General features: G+C 43.7%; 1 protein-coding gene across 4 annotated transcripts in view; it reads left to right on the top strand.

The window, feature by feature from the left end:
- Window positions 1-350: 350 nt before the first annotated feature.
- The window catches only part of LOC137904189 (catenin delta-2-like), a 72,995-nt gene continuing 51,303 nt past the window's right edge, over window positions 351-22,042 (top strand). For all 4 annotated transcript variants that reach the window (XM_068748329.1, XM_068748330.1, XM_068748331.1 and 1 more), the window contains exons 1-2: window positions 351-482; window positions 11,840-11,952. In XM_068748329.1, the coding sequence (XP_068604430.1) occupies window positions 351-482; window positions 11,840-11,952 (245 nt within the window). The remainder of the gene's footprint in view (window positions 483-11,839; window positions 11,953-22,042) is intronic.

The following is a 22,042-nucleotide window of genomic DNA, read 5'->3' on the forward strand; positions in this document are numbered from 1 at the left end:
CTGCTAGATGCTTGCAGATGCTCCAGCGCCACCTGGTCCTGAACATGAACAAGTCAGACAGAAAATTAAAAAGCAAATCAGAGCTGACTATGTGAAAGTTTGCAGGAGATTTCACCCAATAGCAGGCCACTTTATCCGTGATGTCATGATTTGTTGTGGAACCATTCTGCCAGAATTGATCGTGTGCTTGGACGTGACTCTGTCTTCCCCTCTGCCTTCAGTCTTACACCTATATTTGTGTGTGTAGTTGTCGCTAAGTACGAGTGTAGGTGTGACAACCGCTCAGCCTAAATTGCTGCATGTCAGAGTGTCTTTAAAAGTGTTTTGTGTTCCCTGGTTTTTCAGGAGGGATGCCAGTGCCTGAGGCGGCGTCTGACACTGCCAGCGCTGCCACCATGTTGAGCCCCGTCCTCAATGCCTCCAACGGAGACGGATCCGAGTCTGAAACCACCTCCGCCATCCTCGCCTCCGTCAAAGAGCAGGTGAGAACTCTTTGAGTTGATGTGCATGCAACATATGTAGAGGGCTGTCAGAATGAATGCAGTTTGACCACTGAGAAGCAGTGAAGATCATTTCAGAGTAAACTGCAGACACAAATGCGTCGCCTCGTTCTGATGTGTTTGACCAAAGCCCGGGGCTGCATCTTCTCAGAGGAATATAGGAAGCGTTCTAAGTGGTGGGGCGTGTTTAATGTGGTGCGGCGTGTCTCTGTGCTTCTCTTCTTGAGCGGATTGGGCGACACGCTTCGTATGACGCAGGAAGAACTGGGCAAAAACAGACGACGCCTGTTTTAAGCAGCAAAATTAACTGCACTTTTTCCACATTTTTTTGTGCTATATTATTATTTTACTGTTACTTTTAGATTATTTCAAATGTAATACTAAAGATGATAAAAGTTACATTCTGTTTGGAGCAGCTTCCTCCTTACATAGAATGTTTCCTTCCTGTTGAATGAGATACACAGAAACAAAAGGTTTTATGGACGCGTGTCGTCATGTCATGATGACTGACCCTGTATGTGCCTTTGTTCCAGGAGAATGCTTCATTGTTGTGTAGAAATGTTTCATGGACTAAGAACTTGGCTGATTTTCCATTTTCTTGGGGGCTAATACATAATAGAATTCTTGCTTTTGAGAAAAGTGTTCCTTAAATAAGACCAGGGAAAAATTCATGCATGCTGTAATACACCTCTACAAAACAAGTTCGGTAAAGGTGAGGAATTAAACCACAGGAAAAACCCAAACATTTCCTCTTGATCTCAAAAAAGATGTTTTTTAACTAAACAGTTTATGCTCCAACCAGTGAGTCCAGAGACCAGAATCCAGCTTATCCGGAGTGGTGTGACCAAAGCTGTTTCATTTTCAATGGTGGTGAAAGGGCAATGCATAGGCCAGATACGCTAAAAAGAATTGTGTAGTGTTCAAGGTCATCAGAATCTCCTCCCAGGTGAATGTGCCCAACAAATCTCCAAAGGTAGCCAGGATGTATTTAAAGCAGATGCCTGAACCACCTGCATCCCCTGAATTTGACTGGGACGTTATCAGTGGAGCAACTGGAAGATCCGACCTGCTGCTTGCAGTGCTTGATAGAAAAGTGGGGGGATCTCCAGCCAGAAGTTTTCCCAGACTGTGCAATCTCATTTTAAAAGATACAGAATAGTTATCACCTGAATAACACGCCTGAATCTCCCAGTGATAGCTGCAGTCGGGGTGCATTGTGGGTAATGTAAGCGCCACCAAAAGAAAAGAGGAAAGGAAACATCAAAGATCTCTTTGAATTCATTTTTTCTGCCCATAATGGGTTTAAAGATGTTATGTGAAAACAACACTAAATTAATGGAGAAGTGTTTTCCTGTTAGATAATGGAACGTTGCATGTTGAGGAGATGAGCGGTGTGTATTTGTGTTAATTATGGACACACAGTTTGTGTGGATAAATGACACTGATCACTGTGTGTCCTTGAGTGCTGTAGGATGGTAGGAAATGTACTCTGAAATGCAAATGCTAACGGTAGCCAGCAAATAAATGCTGGTGGCAAAGAAAGAATAATGGCTCCTGCATGTTTGGTCCAAGTAGGTCATGTGTTCTTAGAGATAAACATGCACACACACTCACATGATCTAGGGCATGGTAATGTCTTCTGGCTGCAGAGAAGACAGGGACGCAGGGGCATTGCTTCTGCATGTTATTGAAGATATTATTGTTATTTTGAGCAACTTTTCTACTTGTTTGTATCCCCTGCCAAAGATTAGCTGCTTTATCCAAAATGCAATGTGCATGTGCAGAACCGCCAGTGTAATCTTGTTCTGTGGTGTTGAGGTTAAAGTTACACATCCATCTCCTGCCCTGGAACACACAGTGATTCCACTAACGTTTTTGGATCTGTGTGTCACAAATAATGCCCTGTGAACTTTCCCTCATCACATTCAGATGTCAAATTTGATGCATCTTAAAATGTATTGAGTCAGATCTGAGATTAAAACGTCAAGGTGAATTCTAAATTCTAAGAGTAGGTTTCCATGGTCACTGATTCCTTTTAAAAGGCTCAGCCTCTCGTCGAACTTTTGCTTTCAGGAGTCATCGTAGCGGGGAAACCAGAGGAGGTCAGTTCTCTGGATGGTGACGAGGTTCTCAAACACACACACTGTTTATTTTGGGTCATAGAGCCTCTTGGACACACACTGCCCTTCATATTTTTGCCTTTTGCCCCACTCCTCCATCCCCTTCGACTCACCTGAGATTGATTAGCCATTCAGTGCTGTATTTATCACGTCTGTCAGCTTTCGTCCTCGTCTCGTTCATCATCTCTGTTGTCACGTCTTCCATCGGGGGCAGCCCAGCGTGAAACACCCGGCACGCTGCCACACTTTCATTCTCATGTGAGATGTGGCATTTAAAAGTGACATTAAGCTGAAGCGGTGCAGAGTATTGATTAGTGGCTGTAAGTTCAGTGCTGAAATGTTAAATGTATGCTTGTAAAAGTCAAGGACTCTTAGCAGTTCCAAACTAAATCATTTGTTTTAAAATAAGGCTTGAAGACATGTTTCCTTACGATCCTTTTGTTGTGACGCATGAGATATGTTGGTGATTGAGATCTAATTTTGCACAGATATCCAGGTTTGATGGATTTAAATCTACTTTGGTTTTACTCATTTCACCAATAGTAGCTCAGACATTCATCTCGTCTCATATCTAAATGAATGCCGACTGTTTATACCTGTAAATATTACATATATATATGCTGCCATTATAATATCTTGCTTAAAATAGTATTATGTACATACTGGATGTATGTAGATTATGCATTTGTGTGTATTTGTATACGCAGCCTCACAGAAACATGACTCTCGAATCCCTCCTCCAGATGTGGGCCAGTTTAGTCTTTATCTGTGCATTGCCAGTAATGCGAAAGAATGAATGAACAATTGATTGGTTTTGGTCTTTGTGCAAGTTTTGATCAGATAAATTGATTGTAATAGATAGTGTGATATGAGTTTAGATTCTCCAGCAGCGGTCCGACGAGTCAGACGGCGCGTGTCTTTCCTGGTGTGGCCTGGTTTAATTAAAATGTTTTATGACATGAAAAGACTCACGGCGGTTCAGTCTTGACTCCTAAACCAAAACGGCCAAAGGAAAACCGTTGTTCGCTTTAATTATCCTTGAAATGCATTTGAAGTAAGAATCAATTTTTTTCATATTATATATTCAATAAACCATTAAATTGGGTTTTAAAGTAAAAAAAAGAACAACAATATGTTAAAGGTAACTAATGGACGCTTCCTGATTGAACCACAGGTATTGGCACACACAATAAAATGCTATTACATAAAACATCAACACCCTCAGTACTCTTATTTGACAAAAAACGGACTGTAATCAATCAAGCCTGAGGCTGTCAGTCATCAACCAGCAGCGAAGCTGATTATGAGCCCTTATTTTCTTCATTCCATGACTGGAGAAGCCCGTTGCTGCTTCAACCTTCGCTTCAATCATGTTGACAACATGCGTGTCCTGCTGCCGTGTTTTAACAAGCCCCAATGATGATGCTACATCAGGTAGGGAAGAGATGGCGCTGCATTCAATTCCTCGTAAAGGTCTGGCAGCAGGAAAAACACAAGGAAAATACAGACAACCATAGAAAAAGAAATATCCTCTAAATATTATATCAATATTTTGACAGAATGTGGAACCACATAGGAATGAGTGTGAATCATGGTTCTCTGTGGAACAGATCACCCTAATTGGTAGAGAAGTAGGAAGTGATGTGTTTGGGTCAGAGCTCCAATCAGAAAGTTGTTAAAGTAAAATTAGCCCAATAAACTTAACATTTCTTCCCTCTCCAAACACATATTGTGTACGTTGGACAAATATGATCAAAACACTCAAAGCACCAATAGCTCATACAGTGATGAGACACAGAGCTACATCAATACATCAACGTTATGTTGACCGTCCTCATTATTGGATGGCTCCTTAATTGCAATCTGCCTTTCTTCTCCCTCTCACTGGAACTCTCTTAATTTTTTTAATGAAGGATTCATGATGATTTATTTAGCATCTGCAACCTCATTAAATGAACAGATATATATAACAGTGTTTTAAGGCTTATAGAATGGATCAAATATTTATTTTGTTGTCCTTCTCATGTAAGTGGGAATGGCGGAGTAAAGAAAGTAGAATATTTCTGGCTTCAGAAGGGACGGGAGACGTCTGGGGTAAGTTGCCTTTGTTATGTCCTCATTGACTCTGGCTTTATCAGGGAGTGTGGGCTTTTTATTTTTAACTACATGAAGACACCTGCACAGAGCCCGAGTGTAAAAACAGTATAATATGTCTTAGTTCAGCTGTGATTATGATTATTAGTTATATCAGCTGTGAAATGTCCGTATAAAGGACATCTATAATGGCATGTGGGAATACAAACCAATTAACTCGCGATAAAATCTGTCTCTTTAGATTTTGATTCTGATGCTGCACCTCAGAGTGCAGCCAGATCTTGCGTGTCCTTAAACCTGGTTGGCCAGTTGTTCTTCTTCTTTGAATTAGATGAATCTGGTCTGGTGAATCTCAACGGCCTTCTGGGGCATGTCCACCTACGTTGCACATATTAATTGCCTTAGTAATTTATTGTAATTTATGTAATCTATTGTCATTCATTGTCATTTTGCATCAGTGGTGTAATTTATTTTAGATTAATTGTTAGTTTGCTTCGGCGGTGTAAAATTGTTTTATTTTTATTTTTCTAATGTTACGTTGCATCAATTGAGTTATTGAATATTGGTTTTATTTTTATTTGCATTGTTAAGTTTGTATTGTTAATTGTGGATGATTTGTGTACGAAGGACTTTCAACGGAAACAAGACCGCAAGGGCTTTTTTGAAATGCTCCTTTTAGACAGAACACTCACCAATACAGAAAAGAATGATGATTAAAAAGGAAATTTGTGGCCCTTTTTAACGTTTGTCCTTGAATTTGTTCTTCAATCCGTTTAGTGAATGCTTCCCCCACCAAGGGAGGCGAGTTTTTATTGCACTGAGCCCTGAGTTCTCCAGCAGCACCTGCAGACATGCTGTTTTCGGGGACGTGCAGGATGTGGAGCAGCAATCCTCTCTGCAACAGGCAATAAACGGAGAGGAAAATAACGAGGTGTTCCAATGTGCTTAAAGCAGCAATGCCAAGAAAGCAGCAGAGCGCTCTTACCCTTAGACGTTCACCTCATGCTTTAAACCAGCCTCACCACACAGTCGGTGGTGAGGAGGTGAATCAAATCCCGCGCCTGCAGCCCCAGTGATCCCAAAACTCGTTCCAGATCAACATTTAGGGAGTTGTGCCACGCTGTGAGTGCTAAATCTTCTGTCTTTCTGCGAGCTCAGCTGAAATCTTCTCCTCTATCTCATTTCACTTCTCTTGTTATTCCCCCCCCTGGTAAACGTTTTTATATCACTGCCTTGTTTCTGGTCGTTTCCCGTTGCCTCTGGGACAACTTTGCTACCCACTGGATGTTCAGTAATTAAACAATAGCTCCAGCCCACAGTGGCCTCGGCTATGCAGCCACTGTGACATTTGCTCATTGAACAGGCCTAAATGCCAGGCCGTCACCACGGGGCACAATTATAGCCCTTTATAAAGGAGGAACGGGGCTAGATGGCTGCAGCTTGAACATAAACACACACACAATGCGCCCCACGCAGTGCGCCACTGTCCTACAGTCATCTATTCTACTGAACTAATTGTTTTAATGGGATTTTCGGGGGGCCAGCTTGTTCCTGTATGCTAACGGAGCCACACTAACTCTCTTACCTCTGCCTCCACTAAGGGCTCAGAATAAACCTGAGCCTTTAATAATGCAACCTTTTTTACAAGGATGTGATTGTGGAATCCGCTCAAGACAGTTTATTGCTGTCCGTCTCCCTTAATTGTTTAACAACGTATGATTACTCACACACATGCATGCACACACACACTAACCTGCTATGAGCTCGTTGCTTTTTGTTGTTGTTGGAAGACCTCATCAGAATTGATGCTTCCATCTCTTATTCATTATCCTGGCCCTGATGCAGCAGAGCAGCAGATTGGCCCAGGGGTTTGGTTTGGGGAGGCTTATCTGATCGGCTGAGTGGAAACAATGTGGCTTTTCACTTTCACATGAATACATCTTTTTTGTGGTATAAAGATAATGAAATTATGTTGAAGACCCTCAACCAACACTCAACGTTGTTTTGATGACACCTGCCTCCTATAATCATGTCGCCTCCGCAGGCCTAAAGCTGCTAAGTACTGCTAACCTGTAAACTAACTGTATGTGGCCTGGGTCGCATCTGAAAAAAATCAGATCTGTGTCATTCAGACTGTCATGAAAACATCTGATTTGGGTCACTTCAGCCTGCAGTGTGAACGTAGCCTAAATATGAGGGTAATGAGCTGCTCGGTGGAGGTCTGCGCCCTCTGGGGGCTTTTCTAGAGCTAGACTTGCTGTACGTTTTCACAATCTTCTTCGTCTTTCGGCTCGTCCCGTCAGGGGTCGCCACAGCAAATTAACCTTCTAGTTGATTGCATTTGTAGTTCTGGAAAAGTTTCACGCCGGATGTCGTTCCTGCCGCAGCCCTCTGCATTGATCCGGGCTTGGGACCGGCTCAAGGGAGACGCTAGGCTAGCCGCATTGCTGCACTTTTGCACAGTACTGTTCTGTAATGCAGATGTGAGGGGAATTTGAATATTAAGTATTGTTCTTGTAACCGCAGCGATAAACTTTAACTTTGTCATGTGCTCTGCTAGTTTAGAACAATGCAATGTAGTTCTAGCAAAAGGTCAGTTGGGAAGACAAAAGCCTTCCCAGGAGAATGTCAGCCGCAAAATAGGAGCCAACTCCATATTAATGGCAATTCATTTAGAATGGGATGTATTTCTGTAGGCATTGGGCTATGGTTTTGCAAATGTGGAATTTATGAAACAGCCATAGCCCGGATGCTACGGTATTCTAAATTTAATTTAATAACCCTGAAAGGTCCAGGATTACTATTTTACTTAAAATGTAAACTATTCCTATTCGTCCTCATTCTTTAAGCAAAACATCGCATCTATATCCTGTGTGTCTATGTGATTAAACCACTTTCATGAAGTGAAGTGAAGTGAGCTGATCTGAATTTGAATAAAGAAATGACGGAAGGCTTGGCACTTTGCATGTACAGCATGCATGATCTGGATGTCATGACTGGTTTTCCACTTTAAGACAGTAAAAACAAAGAATCAGCGATTGCGGAAGGCTTTGCAGATGTTCCTGGGCTACTTGGATCTCACCTTTTGTGCAGCCATGGGCTCCAATTTGGAGTCAGATTGTATCTGGGTAAGAGATGGCCATTTGTGTGTGTTTTTCTTCTGCATGGTCTCTAACTTAGATCTTTCAAATGACCTATGGAGGGTTTCATTCATCGCTGAAGTGACATGCTAGCTACTTGAAATAGCTTGGTGTCATGTTTACAAGTTGGGTTCACCCTTTTCTCTCCATTTGGCATCTAGTTTTTCTGTTGGTGATCAGTTATGAATTGCTCCTTTTTGCACCGACGGTCCGAGACAAAGGGAACGTCAATCTTCTGTGTGTCTAGTACACGCTGCAGAATTCACAATAAAGGGTAGACTTTGACTTGACTTCATTAACAGAACAGAAACGCATCGGAATCTAAAAGACATTCCTGTTTTTGTGAATCCTTTTAAACTCGTATGAAAGTTGCCACTGAAAAATAGCTGACTTGATGATGTCTTCTATGGACTCATGGATGCTCCGTTCATTTACATTTTGTTTTGACACAGAGGAGTCCAATCCGCTAAACTGATTTCATTCCCTGACCATTCCAACACAAGGTAAAACGTGTAGTTTCAGATGTGGTGGAATATTAAAACTGTAGAATTTTACTAAAACGTGTGTGTCCTTCCATCTCACCTCTTTTCCACCTTCTTTCCTTTCCTGCATTCACTCCTATCTTAACCAAAATATCCTATTGCTTTTTAATGATAGTGTGTGTGTACTGATGGTCTGGTCAGAGAGAGCGAGACAGAGTGAGCGAGACAGTAGTGGCGAGCGGCGTGCTTTTTTTTGGCAGCGTTAGTCAGTGTGTTAGGATTCTCCTTTTTCCCTCGGTTATTTTATGATATCTCGTGTCGTGTATCAGTTACAATGTGTGATGCTTTATATGTGATTAATCTATGTGTGTGATTATTACCACAAAGTATGTAGAGATAAAGAAAGTGTCTGTGCAACCTGTGTATCGTGAGCGTGCTGCGTAACTCAAATATCTAACAAGTGGGAGGGTCTATTGTGATGCAACGTTGCATAAATAATTCCACGGGGCTTCTAAATGCTCTGTTGCCATGGGTACCTTTGTGCCCCAATGAACACTGTGTGTGTGTGTGTGTGTGTTTCATGGCCCCCCAAGAAAAGAGAGAGAGCCTGGGTGCTCAAGTGACACTCCAGCTCTCTCTCTCTGTCTGTCTCTCTGTCTGCCTGCCTCTCTATCCCTCGGTGTGTTTTACTCAGTGGAGTGTTAGGAGGAGGGACATGGAGCGCTGCTGTTGCTTTGTGTCCCGACGGGATCAAAGGAAAGCAGAATACTCTGATATAGAGTTTCTGTGAAGGTATTTGTGCTCCTGATTCCACTTCTCTTTTCCCCCTTTTTAGTCCTCTCTTTTCCAGAATGCATTCCATCACGGTTTGGACTCCTTCCTCTGCAGTAACAGGTGTCTGCTTGTCAGCCATGAGTTTGAGGGAGCAGGAGGAGGAGGAGGAGGAGGAGGAGGCACTTGCTTTTGTTTGGGTGTTTTCAAAAAGCCTTCGAACTAAAATTCTCACGGCTCGCTGTCGAGCTAGTTAGTCATCTTGCTTAGCTGCACGCCGTCTGTGCTTTCAGCGGCAGGACTGCCAAACAACCGCACAAAGATCAACAGACGTCTTTCATCTGTTCCTAAAATGTTTCTCTGAAGTAGGTTGTTTTTCCTTGGCTTCTTTGTATCAGCTGATGGAAGGTCTTTGTATTGATTTGACTCCAAAAGGTTTGATCATGTGGGAGGAAAATATGATTTTTTCCTGCATGTAGTGATGCTTGAGATAGAAATTGATAAATGGCTTCCTTGCTGCTTCCTCGGAGCTCCACAGCAAGCATCATGAATGATGAGATCATGGACGCGATCATCTGTGAGATCCTTGTAGATAATTGGTTAAACAAAAACCACTCTGTTATCGAAGGTCACTAAACAGTTAGGGCTTTTATTTGTGACCAGCTCAGCTCAGTAAATCCAACCAGATGCAGCCAGGAGTTTTTTTTTTTACTACTATTTCTGTCAAGCATCCATATTTTCATCCGTGGAGGAAGAGTAAACATATCCATGCATCATCATGTTGATGCTGTGTAAACAGGAAACAGTCTGCATGTTGCTCTTGCCTTTTGTTCACACTTGAGAGACCTCACAGCAGCGTGTGTGTGTGTGTGTGTGTGCGTGCGTGTGCACTGTGCACATTGCAGCACCTTAACATCAGCAGACAGGTCTGCATTCACAACATGTTCCACTCTGCAGCAGATCTCACATGGAGTATTTCACAGCAGAACGTATATGCTGTGTGGCAGCTCCGGCGGATCAATAGATCCAACCCTGCGTTCCCAGCATGCAGAATCCATGCAAATGCATGGTGCGTGTGTTCACTAGTGTGGAAGACGCATTTCTACACATGCTTGTGCCCTCATATGTGTGTCCGGTTGCCAGTGATGACACAAATTGGGTGTATAATTACAGAGAAATTAGCCAATTGATTTTTTTTGAGAAAAAAACACCCCCGCCTCTTGCCCGGGGTGTACCCCGGGCGAGAGTCGGGGTACACCCAGGACAAGTCGCCAGTTCATCGCACGGCCACACACAGACAGACAATAATTCACACACACACACACCTACGGACAATTTAGTGTCAACAATTCAGCTAAATTGCATGTTTCTGGTGGCGTTTGGCGTCATTATGTCACACCCCTCCCCCAGTGACTGGCGCTGCTGCACAGGACTGCATGTAGTGTCTGTGCACGTGGTGTTGATCTGAGTTGTGCTGCTGGAACAACCTTTGTGTCACATCTCAGGTCTCTATAGCCCCAGACAGCCAGATCAGAGTTCTCATTACGGGTCTGCTGAGCAAAAGGACGGCGTGCTGGAGTGTTGGTTTGGTCCGCCTCTGTCTACATGCGTGGAGTCCACTGGTGTGGGGGAGTGGGTGGAACAGAAAGGAGGCTTAAAATGCAGAGGAGACAACAAGTCTGTTATTTATAGAACAAGTGCGGAAGATCAGCCACAGACTGGTGGAAATATGTTAGCCGTTATGCTCACCCGCCTTAACGTTTCAGAAGGTTTGCTTCCACTGTGAACGCACACACCCGGGTTTTTACACTTTGGGTTGGTCCAACGGGAAAAGGATTTGTTTTGGTGCTGATGCAAAGCCTGTCTGAAAGAGGCTTAAGCCTCCACCCAAAAGAAAGAAGCCAAACCGACCAGACAAAGGGTGGGGGCAATCATTTCAAATCTCGAACCCATCCAGGTGAAAATGTGACATCTGACAGTTTGACTCAGTTTCTGCTCTTTAAACCAGATGAAGGTATTTACCCCCAAAGAGACCCTCTGCATGCAAAACACAAGAGGACACACAACGGTTCGCTGCATCGCACCAAAGTTGTTGTCTTTTAAGTTTTAAGATTTTAAGCCTTCAGGCTGATGACGGCCACAACTTTTTCACGGTTGTACATCCAACCCCCTTTTCGTGAAGGTTCTCTCCTCAGGACAAAATGTTTCCAGATATGGCAAAATATTTCACAAATGTTAATGAGGTGCTGACATTTTATTCAACAGCATAACTCATCAACAGAAAACAACAGATTTGAAAGAAGAGATTTACAACAGGTTGGGTCAGTTAAAAGTTTGATGAATCGGGCTTAGAACAATTGTATGAGCAAACGTCACGGAAACAAATCCAATTCATTAGTGCTGTCAGTCCGGCGTGCATTTTCAATGTGTCCATAAACATTTGTGTGTGGAGGCCAATCCAGAAATAAACTGTAAAGCAAATTCTAACATGGATAAGATGAACTTGAAAGGGCAGGTTTCTATGAACTTCATGTGTTTTTCCAGAGTTTGTGATGAATGCGGTTTGGCATCAAGGTTTTAGGAAATCGCCAGCTCTCTGCCCGCCCCCCCACCACCAACACCGACTCACAGCTGTTGTGCATGTGATAGAAAAAAAGAGCCAAACCAATGTTGAGGATAAGAAGTCAATGAACAGACTGCTCTGACTCTCCCTCCGTCTCTCCCCTCTCTAGGAGTTGCAGTTTGAACGTCTGACCAGGGAGTTGGAAGCCGAACGACAGATTGTTGCCAGTCAGCTGGAGAGATGCAAGCTTGGCTCTGAGACGGGAAGCATGACAAGCATCAGGTGTGTGTGTGTGTGTGTGTGTGTGTGTGTCACACCTCTGTTCATTTGACGTGTGTGTGTCAGCTGTGCTCCTGCTGGCGGCCTGCCTTACGGCTGGTCGCATTGTGTCGCCCTTGTTGCGAGAGAGCCGTGTGATTCTGTCCCGTTCGGAGGTGCAGCTGAAATGTGTCTTGGACTTGTTGCTGTGCTTCTATGTACTGGATTTTGTTAAATATTTGTATATATATTTATATTATTTCATAAAAGTCAGCAGTCACGTTTAGAAAGTGTGTAACGCTATAGTTCGAGGATGTACAGGCTATAGACGATGTCTGGATGAGGGAAATGGATCGGCCAAAACACTCACTGATCTGCACGTCAACCGTTCCTCCCTCATCCCCTTTAAGATCAGAGGAACATTAGAGAGGAATCTGATGGATGGGCACACCCACTTGTGTTAGAGGTCATCTGGACTTGACGTGATCGTATTGCTGCCAGATAGACACTGATTACATTCTACTTTGAATGCGAGTGTAATGTGCTTGTAAAGGTCTTTCACCCTGTCAGACAAACAATCCACTTTTAAATTTTCGTAATTTAAATGATGATGATGAATGTTTAATGATGCAAATATTCTCCATTACAAATAGCCATCGTGTTCTGCAAAGACGGACGCCATCGGCAACCATCTTCGTCCCGATGTAAAATGAACTGCAGCAGAATGACAGTCGTTCTGGTTCAGACTGCGATTGGACCAAGCACATTCCATAGTATTCCCATTGTGAAAGCAGCACTCAGGACACAGTAGTGAGACACTCAGCCTGTCTCTCAGGACAAAGCCACATGATTGAAGGCTCTGTTTCCATTTCTGTCCCCCTCCCTCTACACATGCTCAGATAGCAGCACACGATCCGTCATAGTTCCTCCTCTTTGATTCCGAGAAGCCAGCAGGGACTCCATCCATCGCCAACTAATTACTCATCCTTAGGCATTGAAATTCTCATTTCAGTTTGAGGGGTTGACAAACAGCGAGCAGAGCGAGGGTCTAAAGCCGATTCATTCCTGAGACTAATGAAATGATGCATGCGTTCAGCTCCTCGGTGCCGTCACCGGGCCATAATCCAGGAGCTGCCATTTATAAACGGCAACATGGGAGACGGAAGAGGAGCGGAGTCCAAAGAACAACAGATGAGACAAAGTCTTCTGTTTCAGCTTTCAGCTGGACTCTGATGCAACGAAGACAGACTTTTTGTAAAACTCAGCGGCGGGAGTTTATTATTTAGGGAGCAACATGCGGATTACAATGTCCTCCCTTGTCTTTTACAACCTCCACTGTATCTGAGTCGGAGGCAATCGCCAAATGGGCAAACACGAACGGTCCACTAAGGCACTCGTTTGGATGTTTGTAGTGACTTAAGCCAAAAGTATAAATGTAAATGCTGCAGCTCACTTTATTGAAAGTTAACTACCAATTCTGTCAACAGCCAGTAACTAAATGATCAATTCTTTATACGTAAGGTCAAGCTGAAGTCAAGTCACTTCCTTTCATAGTTATAACTCATCCAGATGTAAGAATGGTGCTACAGTTAGATTTGATTTGATTTTTATACATCTTAAAGGAGTTTCAAGAATGCAAAGGTCAGCCTGGATCAGCGAAATAGAAACAGAGGGAGCAGGACGAGTCCAAAAGAACGGCCAGAAGGAAGCTAAAAGAGAGACACAAATTAAACACAGGAATGAGGGCATGAGACTAATCGCTGATAACAGAGTCAGGACCCACATGATGACACATGAGGACATTAACCGTCACAGTAAGACCAACGAAACTAAATTAGTTTCTGTTCCACAGCTAATTCTAATCAGCCAATTCAGATTTGCACGTGAAGAATCATGTCAAATCTCAAACTGACCAGAAAGGATGTATTAAAGTTGACTCGGAAGGACCTCGGGCAGCATGGTGGTGCAGTGGGAGGCGCTGTAGTCTCACAGCCACAATGTCCTTGGTTCAATTCCACCTGGAGTTTGTATGAGCGTCTCTCCTCGGATGAACCAAAGGCTCAGACTGAGCCAGATACAACCTGCTGTTCTGATCAGGGGCAACACATTGGCTGTGCGGGCTTTTAATACACCCTGACTGATGCCTGCACCAGACAGGAGAGTCTGAGGACACAACAGGGGACTTCTGTCCCCAGACGGACCGATCAAACCGCAGAAAGGTTAGCAATTATTGCTAAGCGGCCGTTTGCACATCTAACGTCTCACCAAAAGATGTTTGTGTTTCAGAATTCATTTACACGAGGATAGTGCTTTCTGTTCTTATTTCCATGCAAGTATTTGTGAAGTGGCCTCCAGTTCGTAGAGTTCCAGCCCTGCATGCATAATCAATGCGCTCTATGGACAGACTGTTGAGTTTATTCATGCCCCCCCAGCGTAGATTTGCTGCCTCATGGCAGTGGTGTTGATCAGCTGGCATGCGTTCAGTGTGTTCAGTCGCTTTTATGGAACCGTGCGTATGAGGAGTGTTTCAAATTCACAATCCAAAGAAAAACCTCCCCGGTTTGGAGCTTCTACTTTTAACGGCTGGCCGTTGTTCTATGCAAGATAAAAGTTTCAGAGGTGCTAATGGAGTCTTCAGCTCGGCTTTGTTTCCAGTTTTAATCATTCACCACAGGTCACCGTGTCTGACTCGGCACATGTTGCACCTTATCACTTCAAAAAGGCTCCAATCCAGCGTGCGTGTGTGTGTGTATGTGTATGTGTCTGGCTCTATCAGTCAAACTGAGACAATGTTCTAGTCTTCTCAGAAGAGGAAGACATACGTTGCTTTGTTGTTTAAAGGACCCTTCCGCTTCAAAGGTCCGGGCTGCAGGGGACACTGGGGTTTATTCTGGGCCTACATTTGGTGAGGTGGACGTGAGCAGCAGAAACGGTGACTGGCCGGATCACTGCTGCTTGTGTGCATTAAGATTTGCCTCTGAATAAATATCAGTTTATGCTCGTCACTCCCTCGCAGTCGCTTCGTTGGCTTTATCAGCTGAAACTCATAATCTGAATATTGAATGTTGTGTAGTAAATGTTTGTAAATGTTGAATTCAATAGTTTGATGCGTGTAATAAGTATCTAACATTTTGTTTTACTTTTGTACGTCGGCAAAACCGAATAGATGCATTACTTGTGAGCGGTCAGCCATCACTGAATGGAGCACGCAGATGCTTCTCGCTTGCCTTCTCGCCCGCTCTCCTCCTTGCATTGCCGCCACCCACTTATATTGTCCTTTCAGATTTCTTGCTCTTGCCTTATACCCTTTTTTATATATATATAAAGTGTTTGATTTTTCCAGGTTTAGGTACCAGAGAAATAAAGTGACTTTTCGTCTCTGTGTTTTGAAATGTAAAACACAGATGGTTAGTTTTGGCTTGACTATTTCTGATATGGAAGTCACAGAAAATATATGAATGGAGGAAACACTCACTGTGGGGAGCCTCCAATGGCTGCCTCTTTTGGCTCTGAATATTTAGGACATTGGTCTAATAAACGGTTGTGATGCTCCGTGTTTGTCTGGCCACTGAACAGTGCATATGTGTGTGTGTGTGTGTGTGTGTGGGGGGGGGGGGGGGGGTGTGTGCGTGTGAGCTTTGGCTGTAAATGCAACACCCGGCCAGACCCACCGCCATTTGTCTGGTGGGAAACTGTGAACCAGCAAGAAGCCATTAGCCAGAAGCCGCAAGCCCCGCCTCGGCTTCTCAGCAGCAGACGGCCACCAATGCGAACGTTTGCAGATGGGTGTCACTCGACCGAGAATGAGTGCATGTGGGCATTAACCAGAAAACATGCTTCTAAAGGGCCTTACTAAGCGTCATCCCACACAGGCAATATAGCAACACACATTACAGATCCATGTTGAACGTGTGAAGATCGCATCAGGTTTTCAAAAAGAGAATTCTGCTCTTTTACTTTGCTAAGTAAAATGTTTTTATAGCTAATGGACACAACAACATAATCCACAAAAGCAGTTAGAAATGTTCCTTTAGCTACACACTGTTCTGTTCCCGTTAGGGTTCAGGTAAGGTTATGCGTAGAGGTCGCAGAGATTAGGGGTCACCACTGGTACAGTTGGATGGAAGCGGGACTCCAAGAGCGTCTGGTCCTCTGTCTGCAATGCTTCAGATAGAGTCTACGTAGCCGTCCTCAGTCCGCACCTGGGTCTTCCCGTCCTATGAGAGCGCTCAGAGGAAAATAATTTCCTTTTGTCACAGACCAGCATCAAACTTTGCCAGGAAGTTTCTAGATCTGTCAAAGATTGGTCCATCGTTTACTGCAGCATTACTTCAGCCACAAACATTGTTTGCTGCTCCAGGATTATTATTATTATTCTCATCACCAATAAAAGACACAGTTATCTCATCCTGATCCCAGTGCTTATTTTTCTCATCCAGCTCTACCTATTATTTCCAGAGAAACACCAAAGGTTTGAAACGCAACCTGTCCCTCTCACACTGGTGAAACATTTGGAAGCACTTTTTTTCCAGATGCGCACCAAAGTTTTATTGATATTTTCTGAGTTCATTCTTCTTCCAAATGTTTGTGCGTAAAGCTGCTAACAAATAAAACCATTTAAGAAATTTCGACACAGGAGAAAAATGTCCTCCTTGGGGAAGTATTAAACTCCATGACTGATATTCAGAGGACGAAATGCTTTGATTTATTAGCCCTTCAAGTGTTTGCAGGAGTGAAGGTACTTCAACAAACCCACTTGCCGTTGGTTTAGCAAGATTTGTACATTAGTCTCTGGCTATAAACACCTGATGCAACATGAATCACATCAAGGTGTCATGCGATGTTATTAATGACAACACGCACACTATCCAGTTTCACATCTTGACTTGGCTCTGCCCTTTGCTGCACACTGAATCATTCAGGATGTATATTCTAGCTGCTATCCAAGTTGACGTCATTTTTATAATGACATAAATCTGCAGGCAGTGAGCAGCAATCGAGTTACACACTCACCGTGGATGAGATTGTGGATCTGGAGCATCAGGATGAGATCAGACGATCAGAGAGAGACAGGAAGAGACAAGTGGAGAGACGTGTTTAGAAGAGCAGCGCTGCAGACGTCGATTGGATTTGTGCAATAGCTTTGTCATGATTGAAAACTACAGTCAGTTCCAAAGGCAGTTGTATGTTATTCTGCAATTAGACACTTGTGTTTTATCGAGAGGCTCTTATTTCACTGGATTATTGCACAATCTGGGGAAATTAATAACATTTGCACGCGGCCCATTTAGATGTCTGGCTCGGCTCCACTGTGCAGCAATTATGAGGTAGGTTTATTACAATAAGGAATTCCCTCTGAATAATGAAACTAAATAAATATCTGTGTTTATCAGCCTTTGTATGTTCATGTTCTGTTTAGCTTCAACTGTAGGTTTTCTCAGTACGTCATGAATCTTCTTCATTTAATTTAATTTTAATGTTTCATTTCTGCAGTTGGTGGTTATTTACTAAGTTGATTGGTTGGTTCTTTTGTTATATATAATGGTAACTTTGACATTTTTTGTGATGTAGCTGAGGAAGTTCATTTTTGAAAGGCTGCCTTCATCATGATTATTTTGTTGCTCTCTCTATTGATCTGAGCGTTAAAGAAAATGCAAGGGAGGAACAGAAGGAAAGAAGTTCCACCTCAAGTACCCTGATCGGATGTGATCTATGCCGAACACTACATATCAATCTTCAGGAGAGAAAGCAAAACAGTGGAGGAGAATAAAGACAAGGTCCGTGCTCTCCCTGATGATCAGCTGGATGGAGAGACTTAGGCAGGAATCAGGGAAACGGTTTAGCTAAATAATCTGGTTCATCGATCCAAGTTCCAAAAGTAGCTGTGCTGCACAGCAATGTCTGTTTGTTCCAGACTCCTTTACACTGGAGTCTGGAAGATTCTGGAAGATTCTGGAAGATTCTGTGAACAGATGTGGTTTCAGCCACAAGAGTGGAAGTCAAAATTAGTATTTTTTTTCTGTAGAGCAGTACAACTTCTTTCTCGTACTACATACAAGCATTGTTAGTTTACTTTATGATGGGCAAGTCCGGATTAGCAGACAGCCTGCGGACCATTGGGAAGATTGTTGTCGGTGTAATTATTTCATTTATTATTTATTTGTTTGTGATTATCCTCCACAAAGCACAATATATCTTCACTTGGTAGCATTTCCTAAATAGACATTTCTGCAAACAAAACAAACTGCAATGCTGTTGCTTCATTTCTTTAACTTCACATTATGGTCACTCTTTTTCTCCACCTCTTTATTAAACCAAATGATTAGTTCTGTTAGACTAATCCGTCCTGCTCAGCTCTATCTCAGTGGTCAGTTGTATGAACCAAATGTAACGCCCGTCCATCCATCCGTCTGTCCATCCGTCCGTCCATCCTTCAGGTTAAGCTCGATATTCCAGACGTTCCTCTGCTCAGTAATCCGTTATAGATCTTCATGTTGCATCTTGAGGTGAAGGTCAGATGGGATGGGTAACCCCTTTATTGTTCTGGGTCTACTCTGGGTTCTCCTCCCAGTTGGATGTGCCTGAGAAGCAACCCAACTCATCTATCTCCTTTTGATGCACCGGTTCTACTTTGAACTCCCTCTAGACGTCTGAGTCCTGCAGAGGAAACTCATTTCAGTAAAGAAATGTAGCCATCAGCTACTTGCCCTCATAATATTGAAATGTTTAAATCCACAAAACATTTCTGGTGCTTGGTTCTCCTACCGAACCCTGTACAACTCTGCAGCATTCCTCCTAGGAGCCTGAAGATCACAAACTCATTTGGGATGTCATTTATGCACATTTAAAGGGGAAGGTTTCATTGTAGCCTCTAAGCTAAAAGTTTTAGCATTCTTTAGTCTTTATCTGTTACCTGGAAGTATCATCACAATTTTACATACTTTTGATATCCAAAAATGACCACACACTCTAATAATGTCTCTTAATAAACCAAACTCAAAAATCCATTCACATTGTGTTTCTCTGAAGTTCATGTTGGACATGTTTCTCAAAAGTCCTTCCAGACCTGTCACAATACTGAATTAAACCGAAAACGAGAAAGAAATCCGTAGGCGGAAAGCAAAGAAAAGATGGAGGGGTTGGAAAGATGACAGAAAAGGAACATCAGCATGGATGCAGAGCTGGAAGGCAAGCTGACTGAGGGAATAACAAGATGAGCTAGGGGGAAAAGAAGGTGTGGGAGTCGGTGGCCAGGAGATGCATTCTCACGTTAAGCCCCTTTAAACTGCAATCCTGCAAACACACACAAACACACACTCAGTAAGGTTGAGTCACTCGGAGAAGCAGACTCTCTCAATAAGCCTGATATCATCCCCGTCACAGACGGGCGGTGTCTGTCACAGTCGGCCCTGAATACGTGTGAATGTGTGTGTGTGCGCGCTGTCAGTGTTAGCACAGTAGAACGGAGGCAGATCTGTCACAGTGAAAACCTTCATACGACACAAACATTCGCACACACATTTAGACACAGATTTTGCATCCAGACACATAAACATGCAAAACCAAACAAATACATAATCAGTCGTATCTGAAGTACACGAGCGATGGGAGAAATGGAATGCCAGGCTGCTATTGGGACGCTTTGCTGGTAAGACACCAGTATGGCGAGCTAATTATTCTAATCAAAGAGGTTGTGCACGTGACACAAGCGAGCAAAAGGCTCCTCGTAACAATATACCACATGACTTAACCCCATACGATCAGATGCAGGACACGGTGCAGAATATAGGGAGCATGTACCAGAGCAGTGTCACAAATACAGGCCCACATTCCCACCATTATTCCCAAAGAGTCCGATTCAGGCCTCAAAGTTTCACATTCCGGGACACAACCTGTCCAATCCTCATTCGGCACGAAGGTCATTGACGGAGATTTGTTTCGTCAATGAACGAATCCCCTGTTGACCGACTGTTTCTGTGGTCGATGTGCTGGCGGCGCTCCCGGGGTGGACTCCACCTCTTGCCCATAGAAGAGCTGCGATAGGCTCCAGCAACACCCGTGACCCGCGGGGTTGATCAAGCGGAGATGAAAATCAATGAATGTTTATATTTGCATGCATATCGGCCATTTAGGTTGTACATATACACGTACTCATTCCGCTCGGCGTAAAAGCAATTCCTTGTCGCTAAACACGTACTGGAAATCCCGTCGTAACGCTGAGTCGTCCTTAAACGAGTACGCCGCTGGGTGAGGACCACCTGTAAAGTCTTCCTCTGTGGGCTGCAGAGAAATGCAACTTTACCCTCGTTGAAATAAAAAGCGGTGAAATAGATTCACGAGAGGCGAGTTGTATGATCATGCACACTTTAATTAACTCCTTCAGTGCTGTGCTGACTGTTTCAGATAGCACACCCGGGAGTCAGCTGAAGCAGTACAATCAGAAATGATCATCTGGACCTTCTGGCTGCTAACTGATGTTTTCCTTAATTCAGTCCTGGACTACTGCTATCCGGCCGAGTGGATTGGCCGAATCCGATCAATGCCGATAAGGAGACCTGGAACTCGGCCTATGGTAGTATGTGTGTGTACAGTAGGGGTGTGCAACAGGCCAAGCCCAAGCCCAAGCCCAAGCCCAGCCAATTGATTTGACATCTAGCGAGGGAGCAGAGTCACAGCATGCCGATCTGGAGAGAGGAAATAAACGCAGCGTAGCACGCGAGCACCCTGGCTACTGTGCTAGCATGGCTGACACTGTGTTTGGTCACCAGGACTGTTTTACATCCATTTTATAGAGTTTTGGGTTTGATAGAAGCTTAGAGGAGAAACATTCCCTGCAGAACTGATCCTTAATTGTAGCAATTTGGGAGGAATTGTCCTCCGGTGACATAACATTACGTGTTTACGACCAGATGAGAGAGAATGTCAGCATGTGTACATGATGAATGATAATGTTAAAGTACTCCATCCATTATCAGAATCATCAGAACCAGAATACTTTATTGATTTGTACAGTTGCACTGCTCCAGAAAGTACGAGAGAAGAATCATGAAGAAACTAAAGAAGAGAACAAAAAGTCCCACAATACACTATCTGTATACTCAGAATAAATACCAGAATACATTAATGATTAACGAGTGTACGGTATTCCTTTCCCCCTCCTCCTTACTGTCGGAGTCAGACATTGTACAGTTTGATGGCCACAGGCAGGAAGGATTTCCTCTGGCGCTCAGCAGTGCATTTAGGAAGGGTCATCCTACAACTAAATATGCTCCCATGTCCAGTAAATGTTTCATACAGTACTTATTGCCCAAGACAACCCTTAACTTGGACAATGTCCTCCTTTCCAACACACCGTCCAGCTTTGCCCCAACAATCTCATCCTCCTCGATCCAACACCAGTTCCTTTGTCTCTGTCAGGTGAGTTGGTGTCTTTTCTCGCGTCGCATGACAAACTCGTCTACAACAGCTCTGTGGCCTTTCGCGTCACCCTTACTGATACATCCAACCACTGCCGTGTCACCGGAAAGCGTCTGGAGATGACAGGCCTCAGCATTGTAATGGGTAGATAGGAAAGGAGAGAGAACGGTCTGGCGCTCTAGTGTTGCTGATAAATCTGTGAGACATGCAGCATTGCAGAGATGTCTGGAGGTTAGGTAGTCAACTAGAGGATGGTCCACCTGCATAGCCGTCAACTTGTTGCCCAGAAGAGTCGGCTGGATGGTGTTGAAAGCACTGGAGAAGTCAAAAAACATGACTCTCACAGTGCTTGCTGCCTCGTCCAGGTGATTGTAGACACGGTTCAGCAGGTAGATAGCAGAGTCCTCAACTCCAACGCAGGGCCGATAGGCGATTTGAAGATGATCAAAGTGTAGTGACCGGGGACCGGAGATGCTCCAGGATTCTTTCATGGGTCTTCATGATGTGGGAAGTCATTGTCTGTAGTCCTTATCGCCACTTGGACGTGGTGTCTTTGGAACATGACCTGGGCAGGACATTAGTGTCTTCCACTTTACAGGGACCCTCTGCTGAAGACAAAGACAAAAACTAAATTCCTGTTTAAAGCAGATGGTCAATAGACGGTCTCTGAACAGTTATTGCAAGGGGAGGCTTGCCT

Source organism: Brachionichthys hirsutus, chromosome 15 (assembly GCF_040956055.1).
Source record: "Brachionichthys hirsutus isolate HB-005 chromosome 15, CSIRO-AGI_Bhir_v1, whole genome shotgun sequence".
Classification (NCBI taxonomy): Eukaryota; Metazoa; Chordata; class Actinopteri; order Lophiiformes; family Brachionichthyidae; genus Brachionichthys; species Brachionichthys hirsutus.